Source organism: Mustelus asterias, unplaced genomic scaffold (assembly GCF_964213995.1).
Source record: "Mustelus asterias unplaced genomic scaffold, sMusAst1.hap1.1 HAP1_SCAFFOLD_741, whole genome shotgun sequence".
NCBI classification, from domain to species: Eukaryota; Metazoa; Chordata; class Chondrichthyes; order Carcharhiniformes; family Triakidae; genus Mustelus; species Mustelus asterias.
Genome location: NW_027590690.1, coordinates 38,411 through 57,104, shown reverse-complemented (window position 1 = coordinate 57,104; position 18,694 = coordinate 38,411). Strand labels below are relative to the sequence as shown.

The 18,694-nt window shown below is 53.3% G+C and overlaps 1 protein-coding gene across 1 annotated transcript in view; it reads left to right on the top strand.

Annotated features, from left to right (window-relative positions):
- LOC144487336 (chromodomain-helicase-DNA-binding protein 3-like) overlaps positions 1-18,694 on the top strand; it is a gene marked incomplete at its 5' end in the record, with an annotated part of 178,666 nt that overhangs the window by 150,161 nt on the left and 9,811 nt on the right. Inside the window, 2 exons of the mRNA XM_078205414.1 lie at positions 490-653; positions 4,030-4,147. Coding sequence (XP_078061540.1) covers positions 490-653; positions 4,030-4,147 — 282 coding nt within the window. The remainder of the gene's footprint in view (positions 1-489; positions 654-4,029; positions 4,148-18,694) is intronic.

Genomic DNA, 18,694 nt, shown 5'->3' with positions numbered 1-18,694 from the left:
CATGTGCGGGTTAGTTGGATTGGCCATGCTAAATTGCCCCTGAGTGTCCAAAGATGTGCGGGTTAGGTGGATTGGCCATGCTAAATTGCCCCTGAGTGTCCAAAGATGTGCGGGTTAGGTGGATTGGCCATGCTAAATTGCCCCTGAGTGTCCAAAGATGTGCAGGTTAGGTGGATTGGCCATGCTAAATTGCCCCTGAGTGTCCAAAGATGTGCGGGTTAGGTGGATTGGCCATGCTAAATTGCCCCTGAGTGTCCAAAGATGTGCAGGTTAGGTGGATTGGCCATGCTAAATTGCCCCTTAGTGTCAGGGGGATTAGCTGGGGTAGATGCGTGGGGTTATGGGGATAGGGTCTGGGTGGGATTGTGGTCGGTGCAGACTTGATGGGCCGAATGGCCTCCTTCTGCACTGTAGGGATTGTATGATGTTTAAAATCTGGTGCTGAGGAATGGCCCACCTTCACCAGCTCTCTCTCTCTCTGTCTCCTAGTGTTGAACCAGCTGGAGGAGTTGCTGAGCGATATGAAGGCCGATGTCACTCGACTCCCCTCGACGCTGTCACGCGTCCCGCCAATAGCCGCCCGCCTCCAGATGTCAGAGCGCAGCATCCTCAGCCGATTGGCCAACAAGGGAAGCGAAGCTGTAAATACGCCGGTACGTCTCGTCCTTGCTTCCTGACCAGCAACCTGACCGTGTATGTGCTGAGGCCCCCCTGTCCGGGGCAGCACGGTGCCACAGCGGGTTAGCACTGCTGCCTCACAGCGCCAGGGACCCGGGTTCGATTCCCCGCACGGTGACACAGCGGGCTAGCACTGCTGCCTCACAGCGCCAGGGATCCGGGTTCGATTCCCGGCTTGGGTCACTGTCTGTGTGGAGTCTGCACGTTCTCCCCCCGTGTCTGCGTGCGTTTCCTCCGGGTGCTCCGGTTTCCCCCCATGGTCCAAAGATGTGCAGGTTAGGTGTAAAGGGCATGCTAAATTGCCCCTTAGTGTCCAAAGATGTGCTGGTTAGGGTGGATTGGCCATGCTAAATTGCCCCTCAGTGATACCCAAACAGGCGCCGGAGTGTGGCGACTAGGGGATTTTCACAGTAACTTCACTGCGGTGTTAATGTAAGTCTACTTGTGACACTAATATATATAGAACATAGAACAGTACAGCACAGAACAGGCCCTTCGGCCCACAATGTTGTGCCGAGCTTTATCTGAAATCAAGATCAAGCTATCCCACTCCCTATCATCCTGCTGTGCTCCATGTGCCTATCCAATAACCGCTTAAATGTTCCTAAAGTGTCTGACTCCACTATCACTGCAGGCAGTCCATTCCACACCCCAACCACTCTCTGCGTGAAGAACCTACCTCTGATATCCTTCCTGTATCTCCCACCACGAACCCTATAGTTATGCCCCCTTGTAATAACTCCATCCACCCGAGGAAATAGTCTTTGAACGTTCACTCTATCTATCCCCTTCATCATTTTATAAACCTCTATTAAGTCTCCCCTCAGCCTCCTCCGCTCCAGGGAGAACAGCCCCAGCTCCCTCAACCTTTCCTCATAAGACCGACACTCCAAACCAGGCAGCACCCTGGTAAATCTCCTCTGCACTCTTTCCAGCGCTTCCACATCCTTCTTATAGTGAGGTGACCAGAACTGCACACACTATTCCAAATGTGTTCTCGCAGCAACTGGGGGTAAAACATTTAAAAACTTGTACACAAGTGAGAAGTCCTGTCAACAGCTGCAGATATTGATAAGCACTGAGCAACACAGGCAGCATCTGACGAAGGAGGGAGGAGGAGAGACAAAAGTGTGACCATTTGGCCTTTTCTTCTGAGTCTCGGTCTCACTCGTTGGCCGGTGCCCGGGTCCCTCTGCCCCTGAAAGCCGGAGTGTTTTTCTAGCCCGTTTTGATGCTCAATGCAGTGAACATCCCTTCAAATCATGAATGAGATAGTTACTCTTCTAAAACTATCATTTCTCACTTCTCTCCTTCAGTATTCCTTTCTCGCTCAAGACCACTTCACCAAAGCAATTTTATTAATTCCCAAAACTGCAATCGATGGAAATTGTACTCATGTTCTTGGTTCAGCAGCTTCGAGGATGATCCGTATCTAACCCCGTGCTGTACCTGTCCTGGGAGTGTTTGATGGGGGACAGTGTAGAGGGAGCTTTACTCTGTATCTAACCCCGTGCTGTACCTGTCCTGGGAGTGTTTGATGGGGACAGTGTAGAGGGAGCTTTACTCTGTATCTAACCCCGTGCTGTACCTGTCCTGGGAGTGTTTGATGGGGACAGTGTAGAGGGAGCTTTACTCTGTATCTAACCCCGTGCTGTACCTGTCCTGGGAATGTTTGATGGGGGACAGTGTAGAGGGAGCTTTACTCTGTATCTAACCCCGTGCTGTACCTGTCCTGGGAGTGTTTGATGGGACAGTGTGGAGGGAGCTTTACTCTGTATCTAACCCCGTGCTGTATCTGTCCTGGGAGTGTTTGACGGGGACAGTGTAGAGGGAGCTTCACTCTGTATCTAACCCCGTGCTGTACCTGTCCTGGGAGTGTTTGATGGGGACAGTGTCGAGGGAGCTTTACTCTGTATCTAACCCCGTGCTGTACCTGTCCTGGGAGTGTTTGATGGGACAGTGTGGAGGGAGCTTTACTCTGTATTTAACCCTGTGCTGTACCTGTCCTGGGAGTGTTTGATGGGGACAGTGTAGAGGGAGCTTCACTCTGTATCTAACCCCGTGCTGTACCTGTCCTGGGAGTGTTTGATGGGACAGTGTGGAGGGAGCTTTACTCTGTATCTAACCCTGTGCTGTACCTGTCCTGGGAATGTTTAATGGGGACAGTGTAGAGGGAGCTTTCCTCTTTATCTAACCCCGTGCTGTATCTGTCCTGGGAGTGTTTGATGGGGACAGTGTAGAGGGAGCTTTACTCTGTATCTAACCCCGTGCTGTACCTGTCCTGGGAGTGTTTGATGGGGACAGTGTAGAGGGAGCTTTACTCTGTATCTAACCCCATGCTGTACCTGTCCTGGGAGTGTTTGATGGGGACAGTGTAGAGGGAGCTTTACTCTGTATCTAACCCCGTGCTGTACCTGTCCTGGGAGTGTTTGATGAGGGACAGTGTAGAGGGAGCTTTACTCTGTATCTAACCCCGTGCTGTACCTGTCCTGGGAGTGTTTGATGGGGACAGTGTAGAGGGAGCTTTACTCTGTATCTAACCCCGTGCTGTACCTGTCCTGGGAGTGTTTGCTGGGGGACAGTGTAGAGGGAGCTTTACTCTGTATCTAACCCCGTGCTGTACCTGTCCTGGGAGTGTTTGATGGGGGCAGTGTAGAGGGAGCTTTACTCTGTATCTAACCCCGTGCTGTACCTGTCCTGGGAGTGTTTGATGAGGGACAGTGTAGAGGGAGCTTTACTCTGTATCTAACCCCGTGCTGTACCTGTCCTGGGAGTGATGGACATGATGTGGAGATGCCAGCATTGGACTGGGGTAAGCACAGTAAGAAGTCTCACAACTCCGGGTTTATTTGGTAGCACGAGCTTTCAGAGCGCTGCTCCTTCTTCAGGTGAGTGAGGAGTTGTGCTCACAAACAGGGCATATATAGACACAAACTCAATTTACAATTCACATTTACAAATTTGCAGGTGTCCAAAGATGTGTGGGTCAGGTGGATTGGCCATGCTAAATTGCCCCTTAGTGTCCAAAGATGTGTAGGTTAGGGGGATTGGCCGTGCTAAATTGCCCCTTAGTGTCCAAAGATGTGTGGGTTAGGTGGATTGGCCATGCCAAATTAACCCTTAGTATCTGGAGGATTAGCAGAGTAAATATGTGGGGAAATGGGCTAGGGGCTGGGTGGGATTGTGGTCGGTGCAGACTCGATGGGCCGAATGGCTTCCTGCACTGTAGGGATCCTATGGTGGACTGGTGTGGTCGAGGTCAGCACGGATCGGCAGTCCAGGCCTGGCCATTGTTTAACGCTTCCTCAGTTTTATTTCCAGGCTGATGTGGGTTTTGCTGTTGTTTCCCAGGCCTTTCCTCCAGGTCCGTACGCCACATCTCAAGCTTACGGTGGCTCCTTTGGGCCACTTGCACCAGTGAGCACGCCGATGAACTTCAGCCCAGTGCCAGGAGGCTCCTTTGTAACAGGTTAGTGACGCAGTCGCCGTTTCCGATTTGATTAGCCGCGCTCGGGGGTGCCTTGGATATGAACAACGGGGGCCTAGAGGGTCGCTGCCTGTGTATCTCTGCCTCCGGGAACGATGAAAGTTCTGCGGACTGGTCAACTGTTTGACAGGTCGCGACTCCTTCAATCTTTAATCCCGACAGTCGGAGGGGTTGGTCCTTGTAAGGCAGGAGGGCTCGCTAGACAAGTGAGGGATATCTCTGCTGAGCGTCTGCCCAGCAATCCGAGCCACTGCGGCCGCTCGCTGGGATACTGGAGCAGGGCTGGAAGTCTCCCATTTTCTGATCCAGAGACAGGGATGGCAGCCCTGGCATCCTGGGGAAGATAGTCAGTGTAGAAACATAGAAAGATAGGAGCAGGAGGAGGCCACTCGGCCCTTCCAGCCTGCTCCATCCATCACCATCATGGCTGATCATCCAAATAGCCTAATCCTGCTTTCCCCCCATAACCTTTGACCCCGTTCGCCCCAAGTGCTATATCCAGCCGCCTCTTGAATACATTCAATGTTTTGGCATCAACTACTTCCTGTGGGAATGAATTCCACAGGCTCACCGGGTGAAGAAATGTCTCCTCACCTCCGTCCTAAATGGTCTACCCCGAATCCTCAGACTGTGACCCCCTGGTTCTGGACTCCCCCCACCATCGGGAACATCCTCCCTGCATCTACCCTGTCTAGTCCTGTTGGACTGTATGGTGGAAGGGGCCAGAAGTAGCCACCAAGGGTGACCACGTAACCCTCCGCATTGGACAGATGGTCAGGGGTTAACAGCGCTCGCCTGCAGCTCCCACCCCCTGGTGTGACGGAGCCGCGTGAATGTTAGAGCTTATACGGAGCCCTCCACGTCGGGCCGTGAGCCCGTGCCCCATTGTCATTGCAGAGTCATAGAGGTTTACTGCATGGAAACAGGCCCTTCGGCCCAACTTGTCCATGCCGCCCCTTTTTATTTAACCACTAAGCTCGTCCCAATTGCCCGCATTTGGCCCATATCCCTCTATACCCATCGTACCCATGTAACTAAATGCTTTTTTAAAAGACAAAACTGTACCCGCCTCCACCACTACCTCTGGCAGCTCGTCCCAGACACTCACCACCCACTGTGGAGGAGTTGTTCCTCTGGACACGAGGTAGCTGACCTTGACCAGGCCACAGCGCCTCCCTTGTCCCTCAGGAGGCAAATCGCTCTCTGGGCTTGGTGCTCCTCCTGTCAGGAGAACCCCGTGCAGTGCTCGCTGGCTGCGCAGAGTGACACACACGGCAGCACCGTGTTCAGTTTCGACGGGGTGGGGGTTTGCAAGAAAGCTCGGGGTGGACAAGGCACAGTGTGTCGGAGGTAATAACAGTCCGCAAGACCGGAGGAGCGGGGAGTAGCGTGCGTGCGTTCAACACCTTGGCTCTCTCAATCATGGACCCGCTGGTGATTTCCTGCGAAGGATTTGGTTGGTGCTCTGACTGGCTTGCAGACGCCAGTTAGCCTGTATCCTCCAAACGGAATCGCCCAGCATCGGGCCCACTGGAATGAGGTGGTGCTTCAGATTTGTGTACAATGTGAGTGCAGGATGCTGTCAAACACTTGCTCAGGATCTGATGATGATAACAAGCCCCCAGTTTTAATTGCCCGTCACTGCTGGCCTCGGTGATGAGACAGAAGGGGCGAAGAGGAAGCAAGTGGGTGATGGTTGAAGCTGCCCTAACCTGGTGCTGTACCTTGTTACTGGGACCCCAGCACGTACAATATATACTCTGTGGAGATTAATCTGCGTTTGCTGTTTATAGAATGAAAGCCCCAGTCTCCAACCCCAGCTGGGTTAAACACACTGGACAGCTGCGCTCTCGCAATGTGTCGCTCCGCTCCCAGACATCCTTCAGAATTTGGCCTGTGTCGGACAGATCACACCACTGGAGAGCCGGAGCAGAAAGTCTTCTTTTAAACTTCTCCCCGAGCGCTCCAGTTTCATCCCGCAGTCCAAAGATGCGCAGGTGAGGTGGATTGGCCATGATAAATTGACCCTTAGTGTCAGGGGGATGAGCAGGGGAAGTGCGTGAGGTGACAGGGATAAGGGCCTGGGTGGGATTGTGGTTGGTGCAGGCCCGATGGGCCGAATAGCCTCCTTCTGCACTATAGGGATTCTATGAAATTGTTGGGGGGGGGGGGGGTCCATGAAACTTCGGGTGGCACAGTGGGTTAGCACTGCTGCCTCACAGCGCCAGGGACCCGGGTTCGATTCCCGGCTCGGGTCACTGTCTGTGCGGAGTCTGCACGTTTCTCCCCCCGTGTCTGCGTGGGTTTCCTCCGGGTGCTCCGGTTTCCCCCCACAGTCCAAAGATGTGCGGGTTAGGTGGATTAGCCAGGTTAAATTGCCCCTCGGTGTCCCACGATATACAGGTTAGATGGACTGGCCGTGCTAAATTGCCCCTTAGTGTCCAAAGATACGAAGGTGACGGGGATTAGCAGGGTCAATACATCAAGTTACGGGGTTAGGGCCTGAGTAAGATGCTCTGTCGGAGAGTAGGTGCAGACTCGATGGGCCGAATGGCCTCCTGCAATGAGGGGATTCTATGAAATCAGCAGGGACACAGAAAATGGCCATTTTGACCCCCCTCTTGTTTTTAGTTGATTCTCTGTTTCGGTTACACACCCACAAAGCACCCTTCCACATCCCACCCACCTTCCATCCCCTCAGTGTTACGCTGCTCTGTGGCCTTCCCTACCTGTTAACCCAGCCCGCAGGACAACATTCTGAATGGATGGGTGGGACCCCTGACAAACCACTAATTCACCTCTCAACACACACATACACAGGCACTCGCTCACACACTCGCTCACACACTCGCTCACACACTCGCTCACACACTCGCTCACACACTCGCTCACACACTCGCTCACACACTCGCTCACACACTCGCTCACACACTCGCTCACACACTCGCTCTCACACTCGCTCTCACACTCGCTCTCACACTCGCTCTCACACTCGCTCTCACACTCGCTCTCACACTCGCTCTCTCTCTCGCTCTCTCTCTCGCTCTCTCTCTCGCTCTCTCTCTCGCTCTCTCTCTCGCTCTCACACGCTCTCTCGCTCTCACACGCTCTCTCGCTCTCACACGCTCTCTCGCTCTCACACGCTCTCTCGCTCTCACACGCTCTCGCTCTCACACGCTCTCTCGCTCTCACACGCTCTCTCGCTCTCACACGCTCTCACACGCTCTCTCGCTCTCACACGCTCTCTCGCTCTCACACGCTCTCTTGCTCTCACACGCTCTCTTGCTCTCACACGCTCTCTCGCTCTCACACGCTCTCTCGCTCTCACACGCTCTCTCGCTCTCACACGCTCTCTCGCTCTCTCGCTCTCACACGCTCTCTCGCTCTCACACGCTCTCTCGCTCTCACACGCTCTCTCGCTCTCACACGCTCTCTCGCTCTCACACGCTCTCTCGCTCTCACACGCTCTCTCGCTCTCACACGCTCTCTCGCTCTCACACGCTCTCTCGCTCTCACACGCTCTCTCGCTCTCACACGCTCTCTCGCTCTCACACGCTCTCTCGCTCTCACACGCTCTCTCGCTCTCACACGCTCTCTCGCTCTCACACGCTCTCTCGCTCTCACACGCTCTCTCGCTCTCACACGCTCTCTCGCTCTCACACGCTCTCTCGCTCTCACACGCTCTCTCGCTCTCACACGCTCTCTCGCTCTCACACGCTCTCTCGCTCTCACACGCTCTCTCGCTCTCACACGCTCTCTCGCTCTCACACGCTCTCTCGCTCTCACACGCTCTCTCGCTCTCACACGCTCTCTCGCTCTCACACGCTCTCACACGCTCTCTCGCTCTCTCTCGCTCTCTCTCGCTCTCTCTCGCTCTCTCTCGCTCTCTCTCGCTCTCTCTCGCTCTCTCTCGCTCTCTCTCGCTCTCTCTCGCTCTCACTCGCTCTCTCTCGCTCTCTCTCGCTCTCTCTCACGTGCACGCACTCTCACGCTCTTTCTCGCTCTCTCGCTCTCTCTCACTCGCCCTCTCGCTCTCTCATGCTCTCTCGTTCTCACACACTCTCTCACTCGCTCTCCGGCTCTCTCGCTCTCATGCTCTCTCACTCTCTCTCTCTCTCGCTCTCACACACCCTCACTCTCTCACGTGCACACACACATTCTCGCGCGCTCCCACGCTCACTCACTCACTCACACACCCTCACTCGCTCACTCTCTCTCGCGCGCTCGCTCGCTTTTGCTCCCACGCTCGCTCACTCACTCACTCACTCACCTCACTCACTCACTCACTCACTCACTCACACACACACACACACACCCTCACTCTCACGCGCGCTCGCTTGCTCACTCACTCACTCACACACACACACCCTCACTCTCTCTCGCGCTCGCTCCCGCGCTCATACGTTGGAGCAGCAGTAGGCCATTTGGCCCGTCAAACAATGGCTGACCTGAGCATGGTCTCAACTCCACTCCACCTTCCCCAACCCCACCCCTATACCTTTGACTCCATTGCAGATCAGAAAAATCTGTCTGGAATATATATTCAGTGACCCAGCCCCTCCTGCTGTCTGGGGAAGAGAGTTCCAAAGATCCACGATGCTCTGAGAACGGAAATTTATCCGGGGGAAAAAAACATTCCTCTTATTGAAACTGTGCTCCCGAGTTATAGATTTGCCCTTGAAAGGTAACATAGAATCCCTGCAATGCAGAAGGAGGCCATTCGGCCCATCGAGCCTGCACTGACTCTTCCGTGGGGCCCACCCCACACCCTATCCCCGTATCCCCACGCGTTTACCCAGCTAATCCCCTTAACCTGCACATCTTTGGACTATGGGAGGGAACCCATAGTAAACGTGGGGAGAATGTGTGTGGGCTTTGCACAGTGACCCAAGCCGGGAGTCGAACCCGGGTCCCTGGCGCTGTGAGGCAGCAGTGCTAACCCACTGTGCCCCCGTGCCGCCCCACACAGTGCCAACCACTGTGCCCCCGTGCCGCCCCACACAGTGCCAACCACTGTGCCCCCGTGCCGCCCCACACAGTGCCAACCACTGTGAATCCGTGCCGCTCCTAGTACCTCCATATGCATCAATAAGAACATCTCTCTGAACTCCAAAGAGTTTATGTCCACTCTGCTCAACCTTTCCTCATGGAACAAGTCCTTCAGCGCAGGAATCAGCCCAGTGAATGTTCTCTGAACTGCTCCCAGTGCAAGCATAACCCTCAGAAACGGTACAGGGTACTCCAGGGGTGGTTTCATCGTTGCTCTACACTGTCGGAGAAAGACCTGCCTATCGCTTTGTATCTCCCTTTATCTACCCTCTGATCCCTTTCATAACTTTTAATAGGTTACCCCTCCATCTCTCTTCCAGAGAAAAGAGCCCCGTTCTGTTCAATTATTGCTGATTATTTCTAAACCTCAGTTCTGAGATCAACCTTTTTGAATTGAATTTCAATAGATCTTTTTATTTTTCTGACTTCATGTTGACACAGTGGTTAGCACTGCTGCCTCACACTGTCAGGGACCCGGGTTCGATTCCCGACTTGGGTCACTGTCTGTGTGGAGTCTGCATGTCCTCCCCGTGTCTGTGTGGGTTTCCCCCCACAATCCGATAGACATGCAGGTTAGGAGCGTTGGCCGTGCTAAATTCTCCCATCAGTACAGAGCTGTTCACCTGGCTCTCTCTCCCATCAGTACAGAGCTGTTCAGCTGGCTCTCTCTCCCATCAGTACAGAGCTGTTCACCTGGCTCTCTCTCCCATCAGTACAGAGCTGTTCAGCTGGCTCTCTCTCCCATCAGTACAGAGCTGTTCACCTGGCTCTCTCTCCCATCAGTACAGAGCTGTTCACCTGACTGTCCGTCCCGCCAGTACAGAGCTGTCACCTTGTTCACCTGGCTCTCTGTCCCATCAGTACAGAGCTGTTCACCTGACTGTCTGTCCCGCCAGTACAGAGCTGTCACCTTGTTCACCTGGCTCTCTGTCCCATCAGTACAGAGCTGTTCACCTGACTGTCTGTCCCGCCAGTACAGAGCTGTCACCTTGTTCACCTGGCTCTCTGTCCCATCAGTACAGAGCTGTCACCTTGTTCACCTGGCTCTCTCTCCCATCAGTACAGAGCTGTCACCTTGTTCACCTGGCTGTCCGTCCCGCCTCCCCCTGCGTCCATTGACCAGCAAGATGCAGTACGTGCGACCATCTGCATCTGGTGACATGGTTCGCACGGATCTCCCGCCAGTCGAGGGGTTCCCTGAGCAAGTGTCTCAATGCCGTGTGAAAGAAGTTGGACAGAAACGTTTCCTGGTGCTGGTGGTAGCATTGGGACGCAGAGACCAGGAAGGTCCGGGATGTCATCCTCAGCGAGTGCTGAACGGGTGACAGATCTCAGCTGGAGGCAGCTGGCCTCCGGGGCTGGGCCAGGGAGGAGGGCGGGGGATCCCAGCCGTTAATCTCCTCGCTATGGAAGAAAGGTAAATGGGTGGACGCTGGTAGTAATGCTGCGATGGCCATTGGCCCTCGTCACGTGAGATGTCCTTTGAGGTGTAGGAGTGGTGAGGAGAGAGGGAGCGAACAAAGGGAACGCACTGATGCTGGGTGAGCTATTGGGAGTGTCCCGTGTGTTTATACAGACGTGTTGGAGTCTGGAGTCTCCCATCAGCTTGATTTTTGCACTAATGAAAGGGTTGTTGTTCCTCTTTCTCCTTTCTGCCTTCCTTCCTTCCTTCCTGCCCTGTCTGCCTCCCTCCCTCTCCCCTCCCCTCCTTCCTACTCTGTACAAGATCCTGTACAGTTCCCCCCACCAGTGAGCATTCGGCTTCCCGATTCTGGAGCACTCCCAAGCCAGTGCCACCTCATCCTCCCACAGCCTTTTCCGCAGCCTCCCACCCAGAGGCCCATCTCTTTCCGTAACGACAAGCTTCCTACTAACACGCTGGGAACTGCAGGTGCAGCATCAACTACCATCCCGCTCGCTCGCGCGCGCGCTCTCATTTTGTCTCCGTCCTCGCTCAAAGCTGGTGTCTCTCGCTCATCCCATCCGCCTTTTGCATTTTCAACAGCTGAGACTTTCACCATCAGGATCTCTTTGACGGGGCAGGTTGCAATATTGCTCCCAACCACTCAGATGGGTGGGTAACCTCCCAGATTCATAGCCGACCCTAGCAGGGCGGCCCGGTGGCACAGTGGGTTAGCACCGCTGCCTCACAGCGCCAGGGACCCAGGTTCAATTCCCGGCGGCACAGTGGGTTAGCACTGCTGCCTCACAGCGCCAGGGACCCAGGTTCAATTCCCGGTGGCACAGTGGGTTAGCACTGCTGCCTCACAGCGCCAGGGACCCAGGTTCAATTCCCGGCGGCACAGTGGGTTAGCACCGCTGCCTCACAGCGCCAGGGACCCAGGTTCAATTCCCGGTGGCACAGTGGGTTAGCACTGCTACCTCACAGCGCCAGGGACCCGGGTTCAATCCCAGCGGCACGGTGGCACAATGGGTTAGCACTGCTGCCTCACAGCGCCAGGGACCCAGGTTCAATTCCCGGCGGCACAGTGGGTTAGCACCGCTGCCTCACAGCGCCAGGGACCCAGGTTCAATTCCCGGTGGCACAGTGGGTTAGCACTGCTACCTCACAGCGCCAGGGACCCGGGTTCAATCCCAGCGGCACGGTGGCACAATGGGTTAGCACTGATGCCTCACAGCGCCAGGGACCCAGGTTCAATTCCCAGTGGCACAGTGGGTTAGCACTGATGCCTCACAGCGCCAGGGACCCAGGTTTGATTCCCGGCTTGGGTCACTGTCCAAAGAAAAGGAGAGGGTGCAGAACGTAGCGTTGCAATCATGGCCAGGGTGTTGAGAAAGATCAGCTTAATATATGGCCAGCACAGTGGTTAGCACTGCTGCCTCACAGCGCCAGGGACCCGGGTTCGATTCCAGCCTCGGGTCACTGTCTGTGCGGAGTCTGCACGTTCTCCCCCCCCCCCGTGTCTGCGTGGGTTTCCTCCGGGTGCTCCAGTTTCCTCCCACAGTCCAAAGATGTGCAGGTTAGGGGGATTGGCCGTGCTAAATTGCCCCTTAGTGTCAGGGGGACTAGCTCGGGTAAATGCATGGGGTTCAGGGATAGGGCCTGGGTGGGATTGAGGTCGGTGCAGACTCGATGGGCCAAATGGCCTCCTTCTGCACTGTCGGATTCTGTGATTCTATGAATCCTGAATCTGGAACCTCCAGTAGCCAAAGTCAAGATCTCCCTGCATTCGATGTGGGTGAATTGGCCACCACCTTCCTGACTGAGCAATCCGTATAGCCTTTCCGAAACCCTTTTGTACAGACCGCAACCCCTTTTTAGTTTCCTCAAAAACTTTTTATTGATGTTTTGTGTTTGCACTTCAGTCCCTCACTCCTGATCTATGGACACCCGGTGTGGGAGTGGTGAGGGGGGTGGGTGGAGAAAGGCGGAGGACCTCCTCGTGAACCTGGGCCTGGCAAAACTTGCCATAAACAGGTCCAGGCAGTGGGCGACCGAGGGGGGTCGTCCGACCCGACTGTCTGCCCCTCTACCGCGGCTAGATTCGCGGCCGGGTGTCCCCGGAGAAAGGGGCGTGCGGTGTCCGAGGGCACTGTCGACGCCTTCCGTGCTCGTTGGGCACCGCCGGGGGGGCTGGGGTGCATTATGGACCCCTTTAATCACATTTTGGTTCGATGTTTTAAATTTCCTTTCCACTTTGTCTTTTGTTTCTGTTTTTGGGGGGGGGGGGTGCTGCCCATTTTAATTTGCCCCTCAGTTAATTTGATTTTAGTTTAACTGATTGGTCAGTTGGTACAGAGAAACCTGAGACAAACTGTGCGAAGGAATCGGGACTGTCACATACGACAGGGCTGGTCTCTCAGGTTAACCTTGGAACAGCTCTCGGGTTACCCGTTGCAGAGTTTACTGAAACAGTGGCCGATAATGAGCTCGCCCGCCTGCCACTCGGCGGGGGGAGCGGGGGGGGGGGAATTGAGGGTTTGAAATTGGTGTTGGGAGGAACTCGGTGTTATTCAGTGTGCTCGAGTCACTGCTGCTTTGTGTAATGAGTCCTGCTGGTGAGAGCGCTGTCCCAGTACCTGTTCACTCATTAACCATTTGTTTCATCGCTGGACCAGGCAAGGGGCAGCTTCCACCCCCCCCTCCCCGACCGAGCCTGATTGGCTGCATGTGTGGGCCAGCTTCTCTGAGTGAAATCTCCATCCATAAACCTTTGCAACGCTTGCCGCTGCACCTTGAAACTGCGGTGAAGCAGAATTGTGAGCTGTGTCACTCTGTTGTGATTATTGACATTGTGTGAGGATTGGCATTAGCAAGGGAATCGTGTTTGGGTAATGGGTCAACTATTCAACCAGTTCCTGCAATAAGAGAGGAACATTCTGATTTATTATTGTCACATGTATTGGGATACAGTGAAAAGTATTGTTTCTTGCGCGCTATACAGACAAAGCATACCGTTCATAGAGTACATAGGGGAGAAGGATTTGATTTATTATTGTCACATGTATTGGGATACAGTGAAAAGTATTGTTTCTTGCGCGCTGTACAGACAAAGCATACCGTTCATAGAGTACATAGGGAGAAGGAAAGGAGAGGGTGCAGAATGTAGTGTTTCAGTCATAGCTAGGGTGTAGAGAAAGATCAGCTTAATACATAAAGCAGACCGTTTATAGAGTACATAGGGAAGAAGGATTTGATTTGATTTATTATTGTCACATGTATTGGGATACAGTGAAAAGTATTGTTTCTTGGACACGATACAGACAGCATACCGTTCATAGAGTACATAGGGGAAAAGGAAACACGAGAGTGCAGAATGTAGTGTTACAGTCATAGCTAGGGTGTAGAGAAAGATCAACTTAATACAAGGTAGGTCCATTCAAAAGTCTGACAGCAGCAGGGAAGAAGCTGTTCTTGAGTCGGTTGGTGCGTGTCCTCAGACTTTTGTATCTTTTTCCCGACGGAAGAAGGTGGAAGAGAGACTGTCCGGGGGGCGTGGGCTCCTTGATTATGCCGGCTGCTTTGCCGAGGTATAGAGTACATGGGGGAGAAGGAAAGGAGAGGGTGCAGAACGTAGCGTTGCAATCATGGCCAGGGTGTTGAGAAAGATCAGCTTAATATATGGCCGGCACAGCGGGTTAGCACTGCTGCCTCGCAGCGCCAGGGACCCGGGTTCGATTCCCGGCTTGGGGGTCACTGTTTGTATGGAGTCTGCACGTTCTCCCCGTGTCTGCGTGGGTTTCCTCCGGGTGCTCCAGTTTCCTCCCACAGTCCGATCGATGTACGGGTTAGGTTGATTGGCCGTGCTAAATTGACCCTAGTGTTAAAGGGGATTAGCAGGGTAAATGTGTGGGGTTACGGGGATAGGGCCTGGGAGGGATTGTGGTTGGTGCAGACTCGATGGGCTGAATGGCCTCCTCCTGCACTGTAGGGATTCTATTCTATCTGGTAGGTCCATTCAAAAGTCTGCTGGCAGCAGGGACTGGCATTAGGATAATCATTAACTCCAGGAATGGATTAGGATATTGTGTTAAGTGGGGATAGAGTTGGTGTGTGTTTAGCAGGAAGGTATGGAAGCAGTCAGTTTTTGATTTTAATTTCTTTTATGGGCATAATTGGATGATCAAAACGTGTAAACATTTTTCCCTTTCTTCCCTGAGAAGCGGTTGTTCCTCGGGAGTTGCGATTGGGGTCATCTGTCTCTCTGTGCATAGCGCCTTGCACAGCCCTGATCCGCAATCTGTACTGAGTTCCCTGACCCTCTGTAGGGGCAGTAAACAACCTGTCAGTCAACCCCCGTCCCCGTTCCCCCCCCCCCCCACCCCCCCAACCCACCCCCACCCAGTCCTCCTTATTCTCCACTGTTTGGTGAGGACAGGACTGTGAGTGTCCCTTCAACGCTATTGGCAAAACCATCAGCGGGCACAGTGGGTTTAGCGCTGCTGCCTCACGGCTCCAGGGACCCGGGTTCGATTCCCGGCTCGGGTCACTGTCTGTGCGGAGTCTGCACGTTCTCCCCGTGTCTGCGTGGGTTTCCTCCGGGTGCTCCGGTTTCCTCCCACACTCCAAAGATGTGCGGGTTAGGTGGATTGGCCGTGCTAAATTGCCCCTCGTGTCAGGGAGATTAGCAGGGTAAATGTGTGGGGTTATGGGAATAGGGCCTGGGTGTGATTGTTGTCGGTGCAGACTCGATGGGCTGAATGGCCTCCTTCAGCACTGGAGGGATTCTATGATCAGGAGCATAGACACAGAGATTGGGTACAGTTCTAGTTGCCGCATTATAGGAAGGATAGAATTGAATCATAGAAATCCTACAGTACAGAAAGAGGCCATTCGGCCCATCGAGTCTGCACTGACCACAATCCCACCCAGACCCTACCCCCATAGCCCTACAGATTTACCCACTAATCCCTCTAACCTACACATCCCAGGACACTAAGGGCAATTTTTAGCACGGCCAATCAACCTAACCCGCACATCTTCGGACTGTGGGAGGAAACCGGAGCACCCGGAGAAAACCCACGCAGACACGAGGAGAGTGTGCAAACTCTGCACAGACAGTGACCCGAGCCGGGAATCGAACCCAGGGTCCCTGGAGCTGTGAAGCAGCAGTGCTAACCACTGTGCTACCGTGCCGCTATGGAAACTATGTGGAAGCATTGGAAAGGGGTGCAGAGGAGATTTACCAGGATGTTGCCTGGTGTGGTGGGAAGGTCGTATGAGGAAAGGCTGAGGGGCTTGAGGCTGTTTTCGTTAGAGAGAAGAAGGTTAAGAGGTGACTTAATAGAGGCATACAGGATGATCAGAGGATTAGATAGGGTGGACAGTGAGAGCCTTTTTCCTCGGATGGTGATGGCTTTAAATTGAGGGGTGAGAGATATAGGACAGATGTTAGAGGTAGGTTCTTTACTCAGAGAGTAGTAAGGGTGTGGAATGCCCTGCCTGCAACAGTAGTGGACTCGCCAACATTAAGGGCATTTAAATGGTCATTGGATAAACCTATGGATGATATTGGAATAGTGTCGGTTAGAGGGGCTTTAGATTAGTTCCACTGGTCGGCGCAACATCGAGGGCCGAAGGACCTGTACTGAGCTGTAATGTTCTATGTTTCTAGATCTGGGAGTACAGGTCCACAGATCTTTAAAAGTGGCAGCACAGGTGGTAAAGGTGGTGAAGAAAACATACAGCATGCTTGTCTTCATCGGCCGGGGCATCGAGTATAAAAATTGGCAAATTATGTTAGTTATATAAAATATTGGTTAGGCCACATTTGGAATACTGTGTCCAATTCTGGTCACCACACTACCAGAAGGATGTGGGGGCTTTGGAGGGAGTACAGAAAAGGTTTACCAGGATGTTGCCTGGTTTGGAGGGTATTAGCTATGAGGAGAGGTAGGGCGGCACGGTAGCACAGTGGTCAGCACTGCTGCTTCACAGCTCCAGGGAACTGGGTTTGATTCCCTGCTTGGGTCACTGTCTGTGTGGAGTTTGCACATTCTCCTCGTGTCTGCGTGGGTTTCCTCCGGGTGCTCCGGTTTCCTCCCACAGTCCAAAGATGTGCAGGTTAGGTTGATTGGCCATGCTAAAAAATTGCCCTCAGTGTCCTGGGATGTGTAGGTTAGAGGGATTAGTGGGTAAAATACGTAGGGATATGGGGGTAGGGCCTGGGTGGGATTGTGGTTGGTGCAGACTCGATGGGCCGAATGGCCTCTTTCTGTGCTGTAGGGTTTCTAAGATTTCTTCTAAGATTTCTAAGAGATTGAATAAACTGGGATTGTTCTCCCTGGAAAGACGGAGGTTGAGGGGGTGACCTGATAGAAGTTTATAAAATTATGAGGGGTATACATAAGTTGAACAGTTGGAAGCTTTTTCCCATGGGCAGAAATGACGATTACAAGGGGGCACAAGTTGAAGGTAAGGGGGGGGAGAGGTTCAGTGGAGATGTGCGGGGGAAGTTTTTTACGCAGAGGGTGATGGGGGCCTGGAATGCACGGCCAAGTGAGGGGGTTGAGGCAGACACGTTAGCAACATTTAGCTTGATAAGACACGTGAACAGGTGGGGAATAGAGGTATACAGGCAGTTGGTCGAGCTAGGACAAGGTGATCGGCGCAGGCTTGGAGGGCCCAAGGGCCTGTTCCTGTGCTTTGTGTTCTTCTGGTTCTGAAGAACAGCAGCTTATCAAAGTGCAACTGAAGCTTTCCTCTCTGGATCGATATGGGTGGGAGGTGGAAAGTGAAGGCTGGAATTCAACTGGTGCCTTCACCATTTGAGGAGTGAGCGTGCAAGGTGCGAGACAAGCTAACTGCTAGTCTGACACCACTCGCTGAAACCACCAGTGACTAAATTAAACGCAGCAACTCGAGCTCCTGCCTCTCCGTTTAGGCAGTAAGAAGTCCAACAACACCAGGTTAAAGTCCCAACAGGTTTATTTGGTAGCAAATGCCACACGAGCTTTCGGAGCGCTGCCCCTTCGTCAGGTGGAGTGGAGAAATGCTCACAAACAGGGCATACAGAGACACAAACTCAACTTACAGAATAATGATTGGAATGCGAGTCTTTACAGGTAATCAAGTCTTAAAGGTACAGACAGTGTGAGTGGAGGGAGCGTCAAGTACAGGTTAAAGAGATGTGTATTGTCTCCAGACAGAACAGCCAGTGAGATTCTGCAAGTCCAGGAGGCAAGCTGTGGGGGGGTTACAGATAGTGTGACATGAACCCAAGATCCCGGTTGAAAGGCCGTCCTCATGTGCGTGGAACCTGGCTATCAGTCTCTGATGTGGAGATGCCGGCGTCGGACTGGGGTAAACACAGTAAGAGTTTTAACAACACCAGGTTAAAGTCCAACAGGTTTATTTGGTTGCAAAGATCTGGTTGGCTGTAGGGATTCGCATTCTGATCAGTATTCTGTAACTTGATTTTGTGTCTCTGTGCCCTGTTTGAGAGCACATTTCCACTCCATCTGATGAAGGAGCAGCGCTCCGAAAGCTAATGGTATTTGCTACCAAATAAACCTGTTGGACTTTAACCTGGTGTTGTTAAAACTCTTACTGTGTATCAGTTTCTGCTCGGCGACTCTGCGCTGTCGTGAAGGCCGCCTTGGAGAACGCTCACCCGAAGATCAGAGGCCGAATGCCCGTGACCGCTGAAGTGTTCCCCGACTGGAAGAGAACAGTTCAGGCCCAGCTGGGTGACCAACTGTGTTGCCAGCAGTTGTCACTAGAGGGTGCGAGGAAGCTGGGGAAGGATTTGAGAGCGTTGGAGAGAGCGCAGAAAGGGGTTTACAAGAATGGTTCCAGGGGTGAGAAACTTCAGTCACCAGGATGGATTGGAGAGGTTGGGACTGTCCCCCTTGCAGAGGAGAAGGCTAAGAGGAGATTTGACAGAGACGTTCAAAGCTGGACAGAGCAGATCGGGAGAAACTGTTTCCCCCCCCCCCCACTCGCAAAAGGACCGAGAATGAGAGGGTTAAAGTGATTTGCAAAAGAAGCAAATATGATGTGAGAAAAAAGCTTTCACA